The sequence below is a fragment of the Acanthopagrus latus genome, chromosome 22 (genome assembly GCF_904848185.1).
Source record: "Acanthopagrus latus isolate v.2019 chromosome 22, fAcaLat1.1, whole genome shotgun sequence".
NCBI lineage: Eukaryota > Metazoa > Chordata > Actinopteri > Spariformes > Sparidae > Acanthopagrus > Acanthopagrus latus.
The window spans coordinates 15,038,080-15,060,859 of NC_051060.1; the positions used below are offsets into that span (position 1 = coordinate 15,038,080).

Here is a 22,780-nt window from a genome sequence, read left to right on the forward strand (position 1 = left end):
AGCTTCCTGTTGCCAGGGACCTGCCTAATTGGTCACTCAGTTTGTGCTGGACCTTTGTTTCCCAACCCCAGCAGACAACAATGTCACCAATTTCCAAGTTTGTCTGCGGGAACTAAGCCATTCTTCATCATCCTTGTCTCCTGTGTCACAGAATACCCATGTTTCAAAGAGAAACGTGTGTGTTTAGTATATTGCTGCATGTTGCAGCAGTGGCAGTGTGAAATTAAACTGCCTGTCTCTGCCAGCTCTCTCTATGTCATTTATCAGTAACTCAGCAGTTTTAGCATGGCTTCAGTTCCATTTTAAGAGTGAAATTGATGAATAACTGCATTCCTGTGTGCATGCACATGATGAAAGCCCTGAAAGAGTTTTCAAAAAATCTGTAAAAGTTAGTTTCGTGGGAAATAAATAAATAAATAAAATTTAAAAAAAATGGAAAAGTAAGTGCACAAAGTGAGAGTGCACAAAGGTTAAAAAAAACAAACGTATTGATCAGAAATGTAGTGTTCAGAAAGTTATTTCATATGTAGTTTTATCATTGGTGTCTTTCCTTTTAGCAGAATTTAGACTCCAGCTCAACTGTTTAGGGACAAATTTCCTTACTGTTTTCAATGAAAATTACATTAAATTGATTATAAATACAGTACAGACATTGTTAAGGTGGTAAATGACTATTATAGCAGGAAACTGCTTATTTGTAATGGAATATATGCATTAGCATACAGAAGCCCCTTTAAGAAACCATCATTATTGTGTTCCAATGGCGCATTATATTAGCAAATCCACGTTTATTATGTTAAAAGGCTAATTTGTCATTAGAAAATCCAATGATGTTGGCGTAGCTCAACTAATTACAGAACTAATGAAATTTGCCTTCCTTAGGCAAGTTTAGTATTTGGAGCATCAGCATATGTGGTTTTCATCATAGTCTCAACGAAACCAGAAAGAAAATTCTGAAACTCAGTCAGTCTGTGGTTATTCTGAGAAATGAAGGCTATTCCATGTGAGAAAATTGCCAAGAAAGGACTTCTCCTTCCAAAGAACAGCAGAAACTGGCTTTAACCAGACTAGCAAGAGAAGCTGGAGGCCCCGGTGCAAAGCTAAGCTCAAAGGCAGGTACATCAGAGTCTCTAGTTCAAGAAACAGGTGACTCCCAGGTCCTCAACTGGAAGCCTCATTAAATGGTACCCACAAAACCACCAATCACAACATCAACAGTGAAGAGGTGACAATAGGATGCTGGCCTTCTAGGCAGAGTGGCAAAAAAATCCACATGCTGGACAGAGGAAGTTTGGGGTACAAAAAAAAAAGTTTGACAAAAATGGATGGATAAAACATATTTTAAAGTGTTTGGATCACAAGAGCATTTGTGAAACGCAAACACATGTCAAGATGCTGGAGGTGTGCTTGACACCATCTGGTTGTTTTGGTGCTGGTTAAGTGGGAGATTTTTGCAGGATGAAGGGAATCATGAAAAAGGAAGACTATTACTCAACACCATGCTATATCTATACCTCTGTGGATGGTGAGTTAAGGAAGCCAACTTCATCCCACAACAGGGTGATAACCAAAGTACAAACCCAAAGTACACCTCCAAACTATGCAGTAACTATTTTGGGAAGACGTTTCTGCAAATGTAGGATTCTTTGATGCGAAGAAAGTCAAAAATCATTGTCTCAAGTAAAGTAAAAATCATTATTTCTGACCTTGTCAAATTATTGATTGTATTTTCTATTTGCTTCATAATTGATTTGTTGAGTTAAAATGAGTTTCCCTGGAAAACATGAAATGATTTTAGTGACCCCGATTTTTAAGCAGTTGTGTATGAAAAGGTTGAACATGACGCAAGTCCCATTCTAAAAGACAAGAACGCTTTAAACTTGTGCCTCAAGACACACAAAGAGCTCAGGTGGATGAATTATAAAACCTCCTTTCTTCAGAGAACATGGAAGCCTGCTGCCTCGGAATATAGTTCGTTTTTATGTAAAAGGAGGTGAAAGCCTCATTCTGTGTACCTTTCATTAACTTGCGCTCACCCGGCCCTCGGTCACGAAAAAGTATAATTCATGTCATCTCGGAGAAAGAAAAAGGCTTCCTATTCGCAATCTCTCTTATAATGCATGTGGTGAGAATGGCATTCTGAATATTTTCTGACTTGTCATTGAACGACTCCTGTGGGGAAATTCAAGGGTACGTTGTATAAAACTGAGGGGTTTTTGGTTTGTCAGCGTGCTCTCCGGAGCCTATTTGATTAACTTACTCATTACAGCCAGGAATTATGCACTCAGTTATGGTCTGGCCCTGATAAGAGCATGTGAATCAGGTTAATAGCAAGTCACCGCATTCTTTAAGAGGTGCCAAAAGTACCTGCCTGGGTATCGCTGATAGAGGTGTGGCTTAAAGCATTGCACCGTTTTCAGCTCATAGAGGTCAGTAAAGTATTCTGTTGCTCTGTTGTTGCCATAACAAACCTGAGTCCAAAAAAAGGTTGGCATGCTGTGTAAGACATAAATAAAAAGTGTGTGTCACACCTACCTAGACTAAATTACCTGCCTTGTGATTTATTTAATGATCAACACCCCTTTTTAGATAGATGATGATGCTATAAATGGAGGGACTTTATACTTTTTGGAATATTTTTCACTTTTGGTCACCTTTTCTATCGGTTGGAATACTATTGCGCTCGCTAAGTGAATTGCTATGATCTGGGAAGGCAGTGATGCTGCTAGAGAGAAATCCAAGAAACACAAGCAATCAGGTGATCAGAATGGTGTTAAACATGGTTCCAGTTTAGTTAAACTTACTTGGCAGCGAAAATTAAACTGATGAGTAAAATTGAAGAAACTGTTTGTCTTAAATGTCCTCCACAGTTTTCCAGATCGAGTTTGTGTTTGTTCACAACTGATTTGATTGCCTGGGTGCCTGTGTTTCTCTCTCAGTTGGACTGTAACCATGTAACACATGTTCCCAGATCTCAGCAATTGCTATTGTGAGTTAAATGTAAACTGAATAGAAAGATTGGGCAATAATATGGATACTTTTATATCCATACCATGTATCCATTTGTGTTGTTATAATCCAAATATTCTCTGTATATGTGTTTTTCTTAAGGTTTCATAACAACAGGATATTAATGTCAAAGAATGACAGCCTCAGCACTGCTGGATATTTCGACAGGCTGGGGGGAAAAAATCATAGTAAAAAAGCCACACATGGAGCTACCATGCCACTTAACTTTCTCAGCCAAACTCCATTTCAAGCTGTCAAACTGGCTCTGGAAATGACAGTCACTTTAGCAATGGAAAGGACTTTTAAATAACAGTGTGCCATCATATTCTTTCTTTCTTTCTTTCTTTCTTTCTTTCTTTCTTTCTTTCTTTCTTTCTTTCTTTCTTTCTTTTTTCTTTTTTGTTACGTGTGGTTGTCAGGTTTAAGTCTTCACGGCTCAGGTTGTGTTTCAGAAGGAAGGTGACAGCTGGGCTTTGGCAAGACCCGTCACCACCTTTCAGATCTCTCAGATAGCACATAAAGAGATGGACACATACACACACACATACGGATACACAACGGCAGACAAGCAGCAGCCATTTCTCCTTCCCTCCCTCCATATCTTTCCATCAGTGTGTCAGGCTCCTTCCCTTCTCTGCTCCCTCCATCTCCTCACAGCTCCCCCTTATTCCAGTTATCAGATAGTAGAGACTGACACATCTGTGTTCCACCAGGGATTGTGGGGCTTACAGCGCAGCAGACCTACAATAGCTGAAGATCTTATATATCATGGCAGCTACTGCAATCTTTGTTTAGATGTGGTGCTTGGAAACTGCACTTTTTTATTTGTTTTTCTGGCCTTTGCTGTCCACTGACATTGGTTCACAAAAAAAAGGAAATGAAAGGCTGTAGTTACATCAGTTCAGGAATTTCAGCGGTTTCATGACACTGTGCCAACCTCGCACTTCATCTCCAGCTCTGTTTAAATGAACAGATCTACCCTACCCCTGTAAAGCCAAAGACAAATAGACAAACTGATCGGCTACTGCTAAAGCATGAGAAATAAATCAAGTGACAGCTAGCGAGGCTTATAGCCACGGTTAAAACTGAACTGAAAGCAAATGTGCTCACAGCATTTTCCCCTCGCTGTAATCTGTAACCGAGAAATATACATTTTGATTAAACAGTGTTTGGTAATTCACTTTGTTATGACACAGAACTAATTACAGTAACCAAACTCCCAGCTAACCTCTTGCAAACGGTAACTCAGAGAAACAGTAAGTGGAATACTTATGGTATTTAAGCTTTGAATCAAATTTAAATGCACTAAATCAAAGATTGTTACATTGATTTTCAGTATACTGTTAATAGTTGAAGACGGACCGAAGACTTTATCCTTAAGATAATCAACAATTGTGAGAGAACACATTGTATAGATACTGTTTTTATACATTATGCTTTTTCAATTTTTTTTTTTACTGTAGATCCTGGTTTCCTAGGCAGTTATGTAGTTTCTAGTCAGCATAATCAGGCATAAATTGAAGCCATAACAAACATTCTTTCTTTTGCGCAGTTTGCTCCCTAAAATATTTTCTTTGTTCGATGTCACAGGTTCAGTAGTCACTGCTCCCTCCATTTTCAGAGCATTACTGTGTTAAATGACAATTTTCCAAGCATCCTTTCACAGTTATTTCCAAATGTAATGATTTTCCAATTACCATAATTCTTCAAAACATTCTTTGTGTTGAAAATCATTCAAACGCTGAACAAAGCCCCCCCCCCTCCGCTAATCTGAACAGAAGGCGAGTTGAACCGACTACCAGGAACAAAACGTTCGGGCTCCTCTCTCATCAAACGACTCTGCACTCTCACACACAGGGACGACGAGCATGCCCTGATCCTGCAGTACTGTCAGACGCTGGGGGGGGAGGGCTCCCCCTGCAGTCAGCCCCAGAGTCCTGCCCAGATCCTGCAGGCCGTGGAGAGGGAGGAACGAGGTGAGCTGGAGCGGATCATAGCTCGTCTGGAGGAGGAGCAGAGGTAAGGCATCAGAAAAGGCATTATCTCAGTCAAAATCAAATGTGTCTGCGTACCTTCGTCTTTTCTTAGTATAACCTCACAGCTGCTTGGTGTCATTTGAGTTCACACGCTCATTGCCACACATCAGTGTGTGCACATGCTTCCCAGACCACCCCCGAGTCTGTCTCACACGCCAAGCCCTTCCCCGGTTTGATTAGTAAATGGAGATGGCTTAGAAACAGAGTCACTGTACGATCTATTGTTGTATAGGTACTTTTGCACAGCCAGAAGCCCGACTGGAGTGATTTAACACTGATTACACGCTGGCACTGCAGGAGAGTGAGGTGGAGAGAGAGAGAGAGCTTTACTGCCAGGCTCATAAATGCCAACTTAAGTAAAGCACGGCAGCTTATGGTTCTGCACCGATAGAGAGAGGGGGTGAGGAGGGAGTGAGGTGAGAGATTTGGTGGCAGTGGTGGTGGCGGCGGTGGTGGTGGTGTGGGGGGTAGCCTTTATGTTTGTCTAACCACCTCAAATAGGATTTGACTGAGAGAAAGCAGGGGTAAACATAACTGTGGTATTTTTCCGTGGCACCCCGCTGTGGGGGTTAAGAAGTAGCTTTTGAATGCTCTGTTTGAGCCCTTCTGAGATAATAACAATCATATTGGACCATATTTGTTTGCGGTAATTATATAACAGAAACACACCTCCTTAGGATTAGTAGTTGAAGGCCTCTGATCTATTTATACAAGGCTCAGAGGGGTACACCAGCTCTCAAATGACTGGTTACGCATGGCTACAATAATATAAAGTAATTCCAAAAACACATTAGAAGGACCACTAAATAGTCATGCTAAGTAGAAAATTATATAAGGGGGTTAGCTGTGTGTACTCAAATATAGATAATGTTCAGAAAATGAATACACGCACACACACACACACACATTTTTTTGGGGGGGGGTCAATAAAGTTATTCTATTCTATTCTATATTGTACATACAAAAAAAGAAGCATTTGCTTCTAAATAATGTAAGTAGAAATATACAAGTACGTCGCAAATAACTTCTACCCTGACCTTGAGACTCTCCGTAACTCTACAGGAGATAGATAAGATAAATAGATAAACACCATTCTTCTCAAAGGATAGATGTCCTTCTTCATTCAGTTTTATGATTACTGTATTCTGCCAGAAGTGTTCAGTTGGGTTAAGAGCTGGTGACAGTTAAGACCGTAGCAAATTATCCACATCATTTTCCCAACCATACAGTGGCCCCTAGTTTCCCTGAATGGAGGAATCTTAATTTGTCACCTGCCTGTACACACATGCATGACTGCACATAACAGCAAACAAAATGACTAATGATGTGGGGTATAGATAGATGTTACCACTGTTGAAAAGTAACTTGAGTACATTTACTCTTATTTATACTTTACTTCAAGAAACAGTTTACCATAGAATAGTTGTTCACAAAACATTTGTGTAGCTTCACAGCAAAACAACATTGCAGCATGTTCTTACACAGCTGAAGTAGACAGGGACTTGTTTTAAAACATTGTATAAAACAATTGAATAAAATAAATAAATAAATAAATGGCTCCAAACATCTGACCCACCGTAATCCAAGTGTCTGGAAACCCCACTAGACCCCAAATTCATTTTAAAAGACGCTATTTACAACCTTGGAACACCCACTTAGGGAAGAGTACACACTCTTTGCCTCTGTTTTGCTGATTTTGATCTGAATTCTCCCCCATGTTTTCCCAGGACCCTGCAGAGGGAGTACGAGCAGCTAAGGGAGCAGCATGGCCAGCGAGGGGCCCCTGCTGGAGGCCCCTGGGAGTCGGAGGGTTCTTTCGGGCACCCCGATGAAGCCGATCTCTTAGCCGAGGCCAAGCTACTTCGGCAGCACAAGGGCCGGCTAGAGGCCCGCATGCACATCTTAGAGGAACACAACAAACAGCTGGAGTCTCAGCTCCACCGCCTCCGACAACTACTGCACCAGGTGACACATCACCTACACCTATTTGTTGGGCTCTCTTTATCCCAGGAATCTACGGGTTACGTCTGAGCGGAGACGGAGATATATATTCATAGGCTCGTACAAAAACAGTCATCTCTCAGAACAAAAAGTCAGCTTTTTTTTTTTTGTCTCTTCGTTGTTGTGAACCTCTTTTTCTCTGCCAACTGCAAAATGGACTTGTTTGAAATAGATTCATTATGTCGCTTTGAAGAGGCCATTTGCAGAAAGAATGGCTGTAGTTTTTGGGGCGCAGCAGACAGAAAAGAACATAGATGTTCAGAGTTGTCTGCTAATGGAAAAAGACTTCAAACCTCAAGTAGCTTCATCACAATTACAGGAAGCTTAACAAAGAGCAGTTGTTATGTGAGCTTTAAAAGTAACATAAGACAACAGCTTTAATCCCAATAGACATCAATATAGCAGCACTGATGAGTTGGCGTTTGCTTCCTAATATGACCACTTAATAAACTGAATCCAGAGGAATTCTGATTTTCACAACCTTTTTAGCACAGCACATAAACAACCGTGACTTGAAGTTTATTTCTCCTCATGACTTGTCTTTTCTTTTAGCTCATTAGGCTTGTTTTTTTGATAGCAGCAGGGCAATAATCACAGTTCACGGACCGGCTCACATACAACAGCTGGCCAGGCTGTTTCAGCGCAACTCGTAAAAACAAAAAAAACAAGAAAAGTAATTTAAAAAGTGCGACGCTCATACAGAATGCTTTCATTAAATTAAAGAGTCACCCAAAGTCATTCAAATAAATCATCAACATAAATATGTACTTGTGTGTCTATTAACCGCCCCACATAGACATCAACAGTGTCTGGATGTAAACATGCGAAATCATTCGGTTTTTTTTTTTTATCCTCGCTTTTTTCTTTTTGTGCCTTTTTGAGAAACAAAACCTGCTCATCAATGCTCAGATTACATCCTAATCGCATCATTACCATTCCATCCAGGAGTCCAGCGTTCGTCTCCAGTCCCTCTATCAATAACTTCCAGATTTGTTTATGCCTGGCCTAATTGCTCACCAAGGTTGGATTGTTTGTGCCAAGTGAGAAAAGCACAAAACCCTCAAGCCAAACAAACAGCAATCCCCGACAAATCAAGACTGAGCAAACACGCAGGCAGGTATTGGCTCTCTGGAAGCCGCGGAGCTGGAAGCACTGTAATAACTCACAACAAATACGGCCGAGGGAAGGCAGCTGACGTGACTCGGCAGATTTTTAATGGATGAAGATTAAGATTCCGACAGACATAAAGTTTTGTGTGTGCCCATGCTTCATCATATTTGAGATTTGTCCCCACTTTGAGATGGTGAGATGAAGTAGTTAACAAGCTGACTGGTATACAGAATGCTATGTAAAAAAAATCTTCAGTCTTATAAATTAAAAGTCCTCATGCAGCTTTAAATTAAAGCACTGTGTTATTGTTACAGCTAATCTAATTTAAAAGGCAAATGGAAGCTGTAACTGTCAAATAAAAAGACTAACATTAAAAATGAATAGTGCAGCTTTCCACAGAGTCACCATTAACAGGTCCGTATTAGGATGCATATCAGTAGCATGTTGGCTCTTTATTAGTCATTATAAAGCACTTATTAATTCCTTATCCTGTTACTCAAATCAAAACTACTAGTGAATACGTTATGAGCCAAATCTCAATTTAGGAGGGGAACCCGCATTAAGGAGGGCAAAGTCATATGGCCACTATTAACATCTGTAGTTTTGTTACACAAGGATTGACCATCTTTCTTGAATGTTGTTAAGGGAGAATGACCATTCATGCGGTTGTACCACCGCATAATGCCAGTGCAACATATTAAGATCGTAATCCATTTACAGCAGCCCCCTTACTTGCTGTAATTACGCTGTCATCAGGAGGTTATTGAGAGAAAAGCTCTTTAAGTTAATGGCCGGGAACTTGTAGAATAAGCTCATGCATATGCAAGGTATTAAAGGTGCAATATGTAAGCATTTATGTCGAAATCTCTACTGAAGTTAGTATGCTAATCAGCTAGCAACACTCCTGCGCCATTTAACAGTCAGCAGTAACTCAGGTGATATGAATTTAGCAGGTGGCCAATTCTTACATATTGCACCTTTATTTAGTGCCATATAATGACTAATAAAGAGCCAATACACTACTAATATGTATGCTACTGAGCAACAAGGAAATGGTGAGTATGTGTACCTTAATGTATAAAGTGTTGCCCAATTAAAAGCGATTTGATGCACCCCAGCAGTTTCAGGGTGCAACACTACTGCTGTAAACACAAATCCCAGGGCTGTAACAATTTGTCAGATGTAATGTAGGCGTTAACTCCAAGCAAAGCTCGAGTTGTTTATCATAAACTGTCAAATTTCTCCCGCTGTGTCTCAGCACTGTTCCCCTCCTGTGTGTGTGTGTGTGTGTGTGTGTGTGTGTGTGTGTGTGTGTGTGTTTCTTTTTTTTTTTTTTTTTTTTTTGTGAACTGATTGATGCCAATTCTGAGAGACAAAAAAAGCGCTGACCTAATCGCATGCACAACTACCTGCGTACACACAGCCATCCCTATGCTAAATAACAACGTCTGTTTTCTGACATTTAAGTCCCCGGAGTCCTGACGTTATGTCAACATGTCTTTCCATCAAGCGTCAGCGCCGCTGCCAAGCTGCAGAATAATAAACCCAGCTAGCTTGATGGCACACATTAAATCCACACTCCTGCAGGCTGACCAAAGCCCTGACCCTAGCTATTCTCAGACAAGCCTCGAGACACTGGCTGTGCTCCAGAGACATTTCCAACATGTTAGCCTTTACTGGCGCTGGGGGGCACGGGGAGATGAAATAGAGGGAGAAGAAGAGGGGTGACGGGGGAGGAAACATTGATTTGATTTCTCGCCGCTGAGAAGCTAAAGGGAAAGTGGGATGCTGTAATTGGGGCCTGACATCAAATGTTGGGGCCGTGTGTGCAGGAGCATGTTTTCAGCAGTTTCAACTGTAATTGATTTATTAAGAAACTATATTGTTTCTTAATATTCGTTTTATTCTTAAAGATTTTTTCTGTCCATCTTTTTTTTTTATTGCTTTGACAACCGTCTCCTCTTATCAACCTGTGAACTGAACACCTGTGCTTTTTATTTATTTTTTATTTATTTCGGTAATAAAAAATGAAATTACAGATTATCACTATCTGCAGATTTCAGACGTCTCGGGGCACAAAAATGTATCCTGGCGGCCGAGTCGTCGTGCCGACAAACAGCCGATAGCAGTACAAACCCGAAACAACAGTTTGGCAATCTGTTACAGGCGGGTCCCTGTCAAAAACGTAGAGGATGTAAACATTGCTGGATTAATGTAGGTCATCTGCATTCACTGTCTGCTCCTCTGGCACCTGCGGCGGCTGCATTAAATGTCTGTCACAACACCTCAGCTCAGTGGATAGGAAGCCGAGACAAATGCACGTCTCCTGCCTTTATGTGTTGAGTATGTTTACGAACACAGGAAAAATCCTCTGTATGTTTTGGCAGCCTTTCATAGCTTTAATGTCAATCTTTTGTGTTGCAGTCATAGAATTTCTACTGTTGCACTCTCTCCATGCAACAGTTAGTCAGAAAACTAACTATGCAAATGTCTTTTGAGGTCTTTGAATGTGATTGATGCCGTGGCATGTCAAACTCGAGTCGGGACACTGGCGGCGAGCGTCTGCGAGAGACGTCTCTGCGCACATAACAACGGCCTCGTCGTGCCGCCCTCTGGTATTCCCTTGTCGCCGCCTGCCGCTGTGAAGCACGGCTAATTATGAAGTTGTCAAGCGTATGCCAAGCGGAATAATTATGTTATAATAATGGAGTTTACTTTTTTTTTGCTTTCTTCTCTCTCTCTCTCTCTCTGTCTCTCTCTCTCTGTCTCTCTCTCTCTCTCTGTCTCTGTCTCTGTCTCTGTCTCTGTCTCTCTCTCTCTCTCTCCCTCAGCCGGAGGTGGACTCGAGGGTAAATGGAGTGTCCTCTCCCACCGTGCCAGATCGAGGGCCACTTACTGAAAACTCAGGTGAGACACTCGAGCACAATAAGACTTGCATACTCGACACGAACACTCTCGGTGGTCTTGGTGCACGGTCCTTGGGTTTCAGTAAGTGGGGCAGAAGCTGCTTTTCGCTGCATTCAGCAGGTGTTGGAGTTTGAACATTGCTCACGACACAGAGGAAATCTCACACTGTTTCTCTGCAAATGGAGACTTGTTGCTCTCTGTGGTGCCATATCAAAGTGTATCTGTGTTCTCTGAAATTCAACCTGTGTGTGCGTGTGTGTGTTCGTTCAGATGAGCTGCTGGACTCCCACAACAGCAGCTCTGACCTGGCAGATGTAATGGAGCAGATTAACAACTCCTTTCCTGCATGCAGTCGTAAGTTTCCTCCTCCTCCTCCTCCTCCTCTCTCCCACTGTGTCTTCCCAGTCTCCAAAGGCAGATTTGTGTTTCGCCACAAGGACGCCGGTCAGCAGAAAAAAAATTGTGCATGTCACTCCGTTTAACTGTTCATACTTCATCCACCTAACAGGAAAAATTCATGCGTGGTGCTCAAAATGTGTGAATTGGGCAAGTTTGCACCCTCCTCTGCAGGTATTTTTTTCTCGATGAATCATTTGGTCTATTAAAAGTAAAAGATAATGGAAGGTTCCCAATATTTCTCAAACAGTTTTCCTGAAATTCAACATTGCCTTTCAACCAATGGACCAAAACCCAAAAAGTTTGCAATCATACACAGTGTGACAAAGAAAAGTAGCAAGTCCTCATAAACTAAAAGGTGAAACACTCAAAGACGATTAACAACTGGCTGTTTAAAGTTGCAACGAGGGCGCCACTTTACATTGAACAGTGGTGTGAAATAAGGGCTCGGATGAAGAGACAGTTATTCAAAATGTGTGGATCAGAATGAGGTCGGAGTAGATAAATATGGCGGGAAGAAATTGCACAGCGGCGCATTAAAAGGGCATCGCCTTAACTCCTGCAGAGTCGACAGCCCGAAAATACTCAGTGTAACAGTTCTGTCCTGATGCTGGAGTTTCTAACTTTGATACATTTGAAACTAGAGCATAATGCACTATAACGCTGAACGATCGAGTTAGAGACATACATATGCATGACATCCACAACATAAATACTGTGTCAAGTGAACCGTGCCAGCACCACATCTACTGTAGAAAGCAACACTGCATGTCAGTCAGCTGTTTTTATTTGTTAATTAACATTTTCTTGGTGTAAGCTATTCATCTTACACCAGGAGGCATGGAGAACTTTTAGATTGTCTTGACGGTTACACACCTCGTGACGAGGCTCATTAAATCGGTCACACATTCAAGTTGCGTCTTGCATCTACTAAATTTTGTGGATGTATGACGGGAGATCTTGAAAAGTGCTCTTCAGAATCCCCGATCTGATCAAGATTGATGAGTTTACAGGTGTTCCTACTATTACTACGCCTTTAACTTGTACTTCAGTTTTTCTCGTGTCGTTTAAATCCACGGCCTCCTACGAGGGCCATCACGCTGAGGCTGTATCACGTAGCAACAGTGAATGATGTAGAAAAAAACCGAGGCGGGGGAGAAACTGTGGTGCTTTCCTGGTGCGTTCAGTGTCATCTACAGTTTCAAGCTGACTCCTCATCCACTTTCAAATCGTCTCCTTTACCTCCTCCAGCTGCTTCTTGTCGATCCCTCTGCCTTCATCTTTCTCTCTTTCACGACCTCACACACTCCTGCTCTGCATCGGTCTTTGTCATTTGTACCTCAAACTGTCGTTTGGCTTTTGTTTGTTTGTGTGTGGGCGCAGCGAGGTGTCGCGTATAAACGACTGCAGCTCGCGCAGCCGTGCACTTGTCGCAAGTCATGAATTCAAAGGGTTTTCTATTGTATTACAATGAAGAACGGTGCACTCAGAAAGCACGTACAGTCTCCTCTGGATTGAGACTTTGGGTTTTTGATTCAGATGAAGTGCTTTCTCAGTTGCATTTTTTTTTTTTTAAATACAGCCTTTGGGTTTGTTTTGATTATCATTTAGATTTGGTGTTTGATAAGATCAGGAAAATAAACGTTAGACCCTCATTACACTTTTGTAGCTGATTTTGAAAGTCTATCCACCTCTGGGGATATTAATCAAATAGAAAAATAAATATAAATGTTTCGAGTAGCGAGTCAGAGCTCACCGACTTCAAATTGCATTCGAATTTTTTAGACTCAGAACTCCTGTGAGGGCTTTAGTTAAAAATCCATTCTAATCTGGCAGACGCTCCAGCGTTATTAGCATTTGGTGAGTGCGCAGCTCCGAGGCACCGGGACTGAACAGCACGGAGCCGAGCGTGTGCATGAATACGTGGGAGGGGATCCAGAGGCTGATAGTTTAGTGTAGGCTTATGAAAACAGAAAATGAACTGGGGAGCTCAAGTGTTAAACTACTGTTCTGTCTCTTTGCTTTGTCTCCCGCAGCCTCGAGCCTCTCCTCAAGGCCACAGGTAAGGCGAGGTTCTTCCACACTTCTACTTCTATAAAACAGTCTTGTGTATCCGCAGAGCCTGTTTTTCTTCCTCTCTGCTTTTTTTTTTTTTTTTCTTCTATGTGTTTTTCCGGGTCACTATTTTGGTAACTGGCAAGGGTGAGAGAAGTTTGAGCAGAGCAAAAGAGGTAATTACAGTCCTCGGTGTAGCCTTCACCTGCCTCAGCCTCTCCACATTTGGTGGCCCGTGAGAAAGAGACGGCTAATGGATGTCTGGGGAGCGCCATTAGCTGCTCATCTTGTTCCCGCGGTCTGAGGCCAAGGTGCGTTCTGGGACGGAGGTGCTGTGAAAGCTGTTGCCGCTCTGACCTCTGCCTGCTGCAATTTTTTACCCCACTCCGATGCCCTTCAGCTCTCGTCTCTCCCCCTGTTCTGTCTCTGTCTTTTTAAATGGCTTGGCTTGTTTTTCACACGCAGCTGATGCCTTCACACACCAGTTATGCTGCTTATATGCGTTGGCATTAAAAATTAGAAACACAACGTCCCATTTGATTTCTGCCTTCCTCTTTAATCATCGATTGCACATCAACGTATCACTTTTGGGATTTCAAACCTCTAGATTTCATTTAAGTTCAATCAAGTTCATCATTACTCTCTAAAAAGAATCTCCTCCATCTCCTTTTGCTCAAATCTATTTCTGTCATCTCACTTGGCAAACACCATTTCAGACACTTTCTGCTGGTTTTTCACGTGAAGGCATGGCTGAAAAGGTTTGAGCGCCTAATTCCATTTTCTAAGGAGACGGCCGTGCTTTGTAAAACCTCCCCTGAGTCATCCACACCGACCTCCTCCCTTTCCTCCACACCGAGCTCCTAATGGACTGTAACTGGCTTGAGGGACCGCAGTCCATTTACCAGCTCTCAAACCCGATTACCTCGCTCGAATTTCAGATATTTCCACCCGGTGATGTCTTGATGAAGAGCAATGAGGTGGCTTTACTGTACCTGCCGCACGGAGAGTGCTCACTTACAGTGGCTCCACCTTAAAGAATAATTTCACCCCCAGAATTAAAGCTCGGTCAGGTGAAGTTTCAAAGGCCACAAAAAAAAATAGAGCTTCACTTTAAAAGCCAAGTTGCAGCATTCTCCTTCACAATTGAAATAGATGGGGACAGAATAAAATGTTAAATTGCTCCATACATCTTGTCTGAAGTAATCCAAGTCTCTAGAAAACCAATTTATTTACATTTCTTAACAAGTTCTACTTAAGCTTTTTAAGAGAACGCTGTTTTGCTGTGAAGTCCAAGAAATGTGTGGTGGATGTTGAAACTTCACCTGACTTCACATCAGACTGACGTTGAGCAGAATTTTCATATTTGTGTGAACTTATCCTTCAATTCTGTGCTTTAAAGGGTCATTTTTGTTGTCCGATCCAACGCCAATTTCATGTTGGCGCTCTGTGTCTTGCAGGTGTTGTGAGGACAGCGGTGGCCACAGAGGACGGCGCGTGTTTTCTGCGGTGAGAAGAGACCGGACCATTCCCCAACAATCTCCCCGACCCGAAATCCCAAAGACGCACAGGACCAGACAACTTAACTACTTTTACCACCTTGTCTTGTACTATGCAAACTGTATATTTTATGAACTGTAGATTGTACCTGAACTTGGTTCAACATTTGTCAGTGATTTGTTTAGATATGCAGAGGAGTGTCCGGACACGGGGCTTTGTATAGTAAAATATGCTTTTTGTTTTCTGTTGTTCAGAGGGAGGTTTGAGATTTTTGTGTTCGTGTTCTTGTTCAGTTTTGCCTTCACTGGGACTTCAACTGTTACATTATTTTGTCATTCCACTGCTTCGTTCCCCTCCAGCCCCCAGTTGTAGTTGTTTGTCAGTGGAAGAGCCACAGATATTTTTTTTCCGTTGTTCTACGTTTAGGAGCACGCACAGTTCCTGAGTAATCACATCCAGTGGCTGAAAGGATCAGTCTGAAGACGCAGACTGTCACTTCACAAAGCGTCTGTTTTGTTTTGAAGATCGATCTTGTAGCACGCTCGATGTCAAGTTCCCCTTTAAAGCATTGATGTGTCGGCGCACTTTGCGCCAGACTGAGGTTTGTTAATATAAACTTTACCCCTTCTGTGCCTATACAGTTTGTCATTCCATGTGTGGAAGACAGAGATCAGATTTAAAGTGGGATTGTGTATAAAGAGAGACATTTAGGGAACATGAATGATTCAAATCGAAAGTGGTTCTGAATTTGGGTTTGTAAGAGGCCCGCCATCATTATGTAGAATAGTTGTTTTTTTTTAAAGATATATGTTCAGAAATCAGAGGAAAGCCATGATTGCCTTGCTACCTCAGACTCATAGACACAGTTTTGCTTTGTGGTTTGTAAACTTGTTTAAAAACAGTAGTGATCATTTACAGAACAAGAACAGCCTGGTTTAGCATTCTAAGCTTCAGCTTACTGTATTGGTGTACACTGCAACGAGGAGATACCAAGTTAAAAAAAAAAGAATTATTACTGTACCACGATGGGTCTGTGGCCTGCTGAAGCGAGTGTTACTTTATCTGTTGTTGGTTTTTCCACTGGCCTTCTAGCACTGGTCCCTCACTGCATTGTGTTGTCGTGCTATATGCTATCCTGTAAAACTTGTGAGACTGAACAACACTACTATAACCTCCTCTGACTGTAGACTAATGATGATGTTGGTGATGATTTTAATGATTCCAATCATGATGAACCGTACCATGGCAGAACTGTGTCGCTTCTCCTGAGGTATGTAAAATAGATTGACCACACTACGTGTAATATGGCTACGTTGTTTTATTCTAAATAAAAATTTTTACTACAGGTGTGCATCCTCCCTGCAGTTATTTCACATCCCGGTGACGGTTTGTTTGCGGGCGTAAATGTTCAAAGGTGATACAGATGAGTCATGAATTCATCCCACCGCTTAAGGTTTGTTCGAATGCAGCATTTGACCTGCTTTTACACAAACTCATCACAGCCAGCGCTGTAGTGTTGTTATTTATCAAAGGAGCTGATCATGCAGTCAGAGCTTGTATCATTATCACATATTTGTGGTGAGCATGCTGAGCGGTAACCAAGGACTCCAAATGAATGATGAAAGGCAATTAGCCTCTCCGCCTTTCACTCCTCATCTGAGCACCATTACTCACTCTTGGCTCCACGCGCTGATTATTCCTTAAAGATTGTGTGATGTTCGATTTAAAGATATTTACCTTGGTGGAGGGCTCGCTCGGCCCTGCCGCCGCCGGTTATAAATCAAGTCTGACCGCACGAGTCGGCTCGTGGTTTAAAAATCGGCTCATTTTCAGCCGCCTGTCAGGTTAAATTATGTCCCAACAGGAAATGATGTGTGCTCTTAATGCTGCAGTTATTAGACCACACCAAACTCGGACGGCCTCTTTGCTTCCCCCTTCCCAACCTTGCAGCGCTCTTTCTTGTATTCTCTATTCATCACAAAATGTTAAAAGAAGCGTACTCATAGTCAGACAAGTGATTTCTCACATATCAGCCATCGCTCATCATTTTTCTGTTGTGACGCCTGCGCAAATTGGACACAAATTACAGTGGTAGCTTTCCCCGTGCCGGACAAGTTTTTGACTTAATAGCGCTCCCTATCATCTATGGTCCAGCCGTTCCATAACACGCTTCAATAATGCAACAGCAGCCAAGTGGTAGTGCACCCTAATTGGATCTGGGCTTACCGTACATATTCCGACTCCTTATAGACAGCGTGCTCACATCCTCTGGGCTCCCTGAGGTGCTTTAATTAGTCCACCACTCCCCGCTTCTGTAATGCTCTGCAGGAAATCAGCTTGTTTGTTAGGGAAGAAGTTAACAAACCAGCATGCACAAGGGAGCGGCTGGTAGTTATTCCTTTACTGGATCCCATCACAGAAAAGCATTATACTGGTATTGTTTTTAATATTAATAGGACAATTAGGGTGCCCGTGAAGGCAGATCGGGTTTAATTACTGCAACAATCTAATGTGCTTGTGCGAAACTCACTCGGAGGAGGATTGCAATCTTTCCAAAGTGTTTTAATCCTGCTCAGACGCAGCTCCCTGTGACTCAGCGCATTACGCTGTCAGGCTTCAGTGAGGTGGAGCGTGCTTGCAAGACTGGGCAAAGATTAGCATTCTGCAGTTCAACAAAAAACGTAATTTATGATAAAATGATGACAGTGTAAGTGAAACTCTCTGGTGGAGGTTAAAGGTCACGCTCAGATGCAGAACAGCGGAGCCCTGAAAGCTGGCTGGCGGTGACGGACGCTCGCTGACATGGAAGACTCAACATTGAGGGAGCTCTAATCAGCAGCATCCTGCGAGCCACGGCACGAGCAAGACCGGAGGCCCACTGCCACGGCAGCCTGCTGTGGCTCTAATGCTCATTACACACCAATTGTTGTATGGAAGAAGAATGATGAGACAACTTAGCTGATGCAAAAACATGTGATGTTTGGTTACAGGGAGCAGTATGCTCAGAAACTAAGTCAAGGCTTATTTAGAGATTGGAGCTTTAATTGTACAAAAAGGTTCTTGGTAGGTGGAGCTCAAGTTGTCATGGACTGTCCGTTCATCTGAGCACCTGATGTCTTTTTGATGACTGACAGGTCATTCCGAAACTTCAAAACAGGCAGACACAGGACTGCTCTGCTTCAGTCACGTCTTCCTCATCAGATGGAGTTGATATTGGCTGATATTGAAATGTCCCTTTTTCTGAGCAAAAACTTGTCATTCTTAAAAAGATATTTATTTAGGCTTTAAAGGTGAACTGTGTAAGAACAAACAGGGGGCAAAATACCACAGGAGTTACCATTAACCACTGCCCTTAGCTAGTTAGCTCAGTTAGCAGTGCAGCTTGTGGTCCTGACAAGGAGCTTGCACCAGTGGGGTGTTGGGTTGACATTTTGTTTTTGTCACAACAAATGGTAGAACTGGGAATCTCATCTCTTTGAATTAATCTGCTATTTAAAGGGTAACTGTTTACAGGCCTACATTACCCACAATGCAGCTGTAATCTTTGACATGGCTCACAATATGCAGATTAACTGCCTTCGAGTGTTGAACACTGCTACAAATCTTTTCTTACTGGGCATCAAAATGTGGTCAGTGTGGTTTAATTTAGAAGCATATTTGTTTTCCTGTAGCATTTTATTAAAACAAGCTAGTTTGAAATTTGGCAAACAGCTAAACTAAGTTAACTCGGTAGCATTAGCATCTTGATTTTTTTTAACTACAAATCGATGCAGATTCTTATTAGGTGGTGCTCCTTTAAGTCTATGAGCCCCTCTTACCCTTCTTGTGCTGCCGTTTCATTTTCATAATTCATGTTTTTAGCCACACCACTGGCTCGACTGGGGCTGGCTATGTTGATTTGTTGGATCTTTTGGACATTTGATCTGCCAGTTGGTCCTCCGCTTTTGGTCCAGAATGGAAAATCCCAGCAACTGTGGGACGGATTACTGTACAGACATTTAAAATCCTCGGAAAATTGATTTTTAAACTTTTGTAATCTCCTTTCTTTTCTTCTACAGCCATCACTGTTCGTCAAATACTTAGGATAGGATCAGTTACTTGAAAAACTCCTGACGTTCCCAGTGGCCTCTGACGCATTTTGTGTTTCATGATAATGTTAGCTGTCTAAAATGCTAAGTTCCATTTCTTCTATGCATTCTTTATTCAATATTTAAATTCACTTTTATTGCAGATATAAATAGATCTCTCCTTTATTCAACCCATTCAAACAGTAAATTACACACTGGTGCACACAGACATGTTGATAATTGTAATCATTTACCCGTTTTGTGGAAACCCACTGATTTGATTTGATCGATTTATCGACCGCTGAATATTTAGCACCATGTTTGCTCAGTCAGTCTGGAGGCTTAGAGGAGGTCTGCATGTTGAAACACAGTGTCTGACACTGATCTGCTCATCTTTATTTAATCCCGCTGAGATTAAACCCCGACCGCTTGGCAGGATGGCAGTGGGCCCTCGTTTCCCTCCACTCCAATGCTTTAAACAATTCAGAATTGCTGCAAGGTATTTAACACCAGACCGACTCCGTGTCCACCAATGAGTCATAAACTGAGGAAGTAACCTCATGGGTGCCTGTTAGGGCCATGTTTCCACGGTTTGCCTGTGGTGTCTCCTTTTTAGTACAGGTAACCTCATTGGCACTGGTGCCTGCAGCCCGGCCCTGTCGGTGCTCTGCTCCACATGCAGAGCAAAACTGCACCGCCTCCTTGTTCTGTGTGCTGTATGCGAGCCTCTCGCAGGATAACAGACAATACCTAATCTGTTTCATTTCCTTGTCCTCTTGTCATTTTGCTCCCCATCTGTGATTTGCTAATTCCCTTTGCTGTGGGTAAAAAAAAACCCCAACATGCTGCGATGGTCCCTTCCAGGTTTTGGCCGCGTCGCCTCCACTGCCCACCGACCGGCTCATCTTTCTGGATGAGCTGGTGGTGCTGATGGTGCCGGATGTTTATTTTCCCCCCATTTCTCATTCATGCAGCAATGCTGGCTGGCACACAGCTCCGTTCGGCAGCTGTCCCCTTTGATCAGATGCTTGGCAGGCAGCGACAGAGCCGGTCGTATGGGTGTCTTGGCGGGTAGCTGCCCCTGGCACGAGGCGAGGACGGGGAACAGATGTTGAGGAGTGGAGGGGGGGCAGGACACCGACGGACCTGTGCGGGATACGCGAAAAACAGTCTGGACCCAAGAGGGATTCAGAAAGCAAGGCATGAATACAGGGCAAGCAAACCCAGAGGAGGGAAACGAAACAGATCAGGAGAATGGCCGGGTTCTGTTTTCACTACGGCGATTCTGTCAGCAGTTGAAGCTCTGTTTTTTGCTGACACAAGGCTCCTCCATCTAAATGTTCAGGCACCTTACAAAACTCGAGTTAAACTTGTATCCTAATGAACTCCCCGGCTTTAACTGTTCCCTCGCAGTGCTTATCAGCTAGAGTTTATTGTCCTCAGTGCACCTCAGATCTCCAGAATATGCTGAGTGCACAGGGCAGGTTAGCATTAGCACCATTTAGCTCTCTCTTTGACAATTAATTTTTAAGTAGCAAACTGCGCCGGACCCTCTTCTGGCAGGGCATCGACCTAGGGGTTCTCATTTTGGATGCTTGAGGGAATATCCTGAGCTTTTGTCCCGTATCAGCATTTTTCTCTTCCTGCGGGCTTGAAAATGAGCAAATAGAGAGAGAGCGTAACCGGATACTCCCGAGTTCACTTTCTTATATCACTTTTATGTAGTTCATAAAGAGCCAGTCTGAGTGTGGCAGAGGTGCATGCAGAGGTTTCCAAGTCATGACCCTCTGCTGTAACTCATCCCTCCTTTAACTTTTTATACTTCAAATTTATATCCTTATTTTAATTTTCACGCTTCCTTGAGGGTCATTTTCATCCTCGTGTTATCAGTCGCCCGTCTCCTTGATGCTCCTTTAAAGGCACGGCATCAGCTCGTTTGCTAACGTTTGTTCTTCTTCACACACTGAAATGACAATGTAGTGCGACGGTGTATCGTCTTTACAAACTGCATGTCCTTTTGTTTCCTGTGCCAAATCTACAGTATACGTCTACATGTATGTCAGTGCTTTTTCATTTAGCTTAGTTAGTTCGCTTTATGTGTGCTGTCAATTGTTTAAAGCCTAAAGTGTTTTTGACATTTTTGAGCATTTACATAGTCACGTTGGTGTTTTAAACTAGCGAGCTTAGCCTTTGAGCTAACCTAGCAGACTGCCTCAAAAGCTCTGTACATACACACAATAGTAGAACCAGTCCCTTTCCTCTCCGAGGTTTACTGCTCACATTCACTTTCATACTCGGTAGTTCTTCTAAGCATCGAGTGTAATAACGAGCCATAGGGACCAAACGTTAGCATATGGCTGGCTATTGTCGCTAACGGTTATATATTTATCTATCTAAAGGATCAATAATGTTCGAAGCAAATTCAAAGTGCTTATATTGAAAAGCACTGAGATAGCTATAGAAATATCTTGTGGACGGAAAGATAACTGTTTGCAATGTTAACTAGCCACACGCAAACATACCGGTTTGGTCTAGACTAGCTGATGTGCTAACCTCGCTATTGAAAAACAGCTACGATTTGAAAAAAAATGCAAAAATATACAAAAATGAATGATAAAGTACTAACAGTAATTACAGTATTGATGAAAAGGCTCTGAGATAACTATAGATGTACACTGTAGAGCAAAAGGACATCACACTACATTGTGCAACTGGAGAATAAGACAAAAAAACACATGCACTTATATTGCCGCAGTATTTCACTCGACCTTGTCTCCAAGAGATTACTGTAACAAGCTTTTTCGAGGACTGTATGTCCCACACCTCTTTTTAACAGGCTCAGTCATGACGCCTGGTCAGGGCCAAGGATTAATGAGGGGAGACAAACTGAAATCGGTGTGTCTGAAAATGAGAGCAGTGGGAGGTGTGCGGGGAATCAGTCAGTATCTTCCCCAGTTTCATTACAGCACGGACCATTAGCTGCGGGCAGGTCATCGACATCCTTGCTCACGATGTTTAGAGCCCTGCTGCCACCACGCCACTACGACCCAATCAGGCCACTTGTAAACACTGGTGCTAATGAAATTTGATGGGATTCTTGTAATGGGTGTAGATGGGCTTCTGAAAGATCTCTGAAATATGAACCGGACCTTTGTTGTGGTGTGTTGTGCGCTGTGTTCGCCATCAGCTCTGCGGCTGGTGGTTGATAACTTTGCCGCAGTCCTGCAGATTGCGAATGAGGAACACTCTGAATTATTAAAAGATCGCTCTTGGCCATAGCGCTCAGAGCCCAGCTGACACAACATCAGCATGTTGATGAGACTAATAAACTGAACAAAGTATCCACCAAGTTGTGGCAGAATTACTTGAGTCAGGGGATGAGTCACTGGAAGAAACCTGGGGCCAGACGTATGAGCAATGTACAAAGCATGTGCATGCCTTTTCTCCACAAACAAGCTGCTGTTTACAGAAAAGAGGAAATTGCGGTGGGAATGTGCAGACCTCACCTAAACATGGCTGCGGGTGAAATGACGAGGTGTACATGAAACATAAGGTGAGAGATTTAACCATAGGGAGCAAAATGTTGTTGGTTAAGGTTGTTTGCCAACTCCGCTGATGATTGTGTTATTGTTTTGCAATGTGTACTCTCCAAAATGTCACTTAGAGATGCATTTATAATCCTAGAAGTGACATATAATGCTT

The 22,780-nt window shown here is 42.6% G+C and overlaps 1 protein-coding gene across 7 annotated transcripts in view; it reads left to right on the forward strand.

The window, feature by feature from the left end:
- utrn (utrophin) overlaps nucleotides 1-16,356 on the forward strand; it is a 185,651-nt gene extending 169,295 nt beyond the window's left edge. For 6 of the 7 annotated variants that reach the window (XM_037085455.1, XM_037085454.1, XM_037085457.1 and 3 more), the window contains 6 exons: nucleotides 4,867-5,028; nucleotides 6,773-7,010; nucleotides 10,988-11,063; nucleotides 11,334-11,417; nucleotides 13,496-13,521; nucleotides 14,972-16,356. In XM_037085455.1, coding sequence (XP_036941350.1) covers nucleotides 4,867-5,028; nucleotides 6,773-7,010; nucleotides 10,988-11,063; nucleotides 11,334-11,417; nucleotides 13,496-13,521; nucleotides 14,972-14,980 — 595 coding nt within the window. In that variant the 3' untranslated portion in view covers nucleotides 14,981-16,356. The remainder of the gene's footprint in view (nucleotides 1-4,866; nucleotides 5,029-6,772; nucleotides 7,011-10,987; nucleotides 11,064-11,333; nucleotides 11,418-13,495; nucleotides 13,522-14,971) is intronic. The other variant, XM_037085459.1, reaches the window with a different exon arrangement.
- The last annotated feature ends 6,424 nt before the right edge of the window (nucleotides 16,357-22,780 follow it).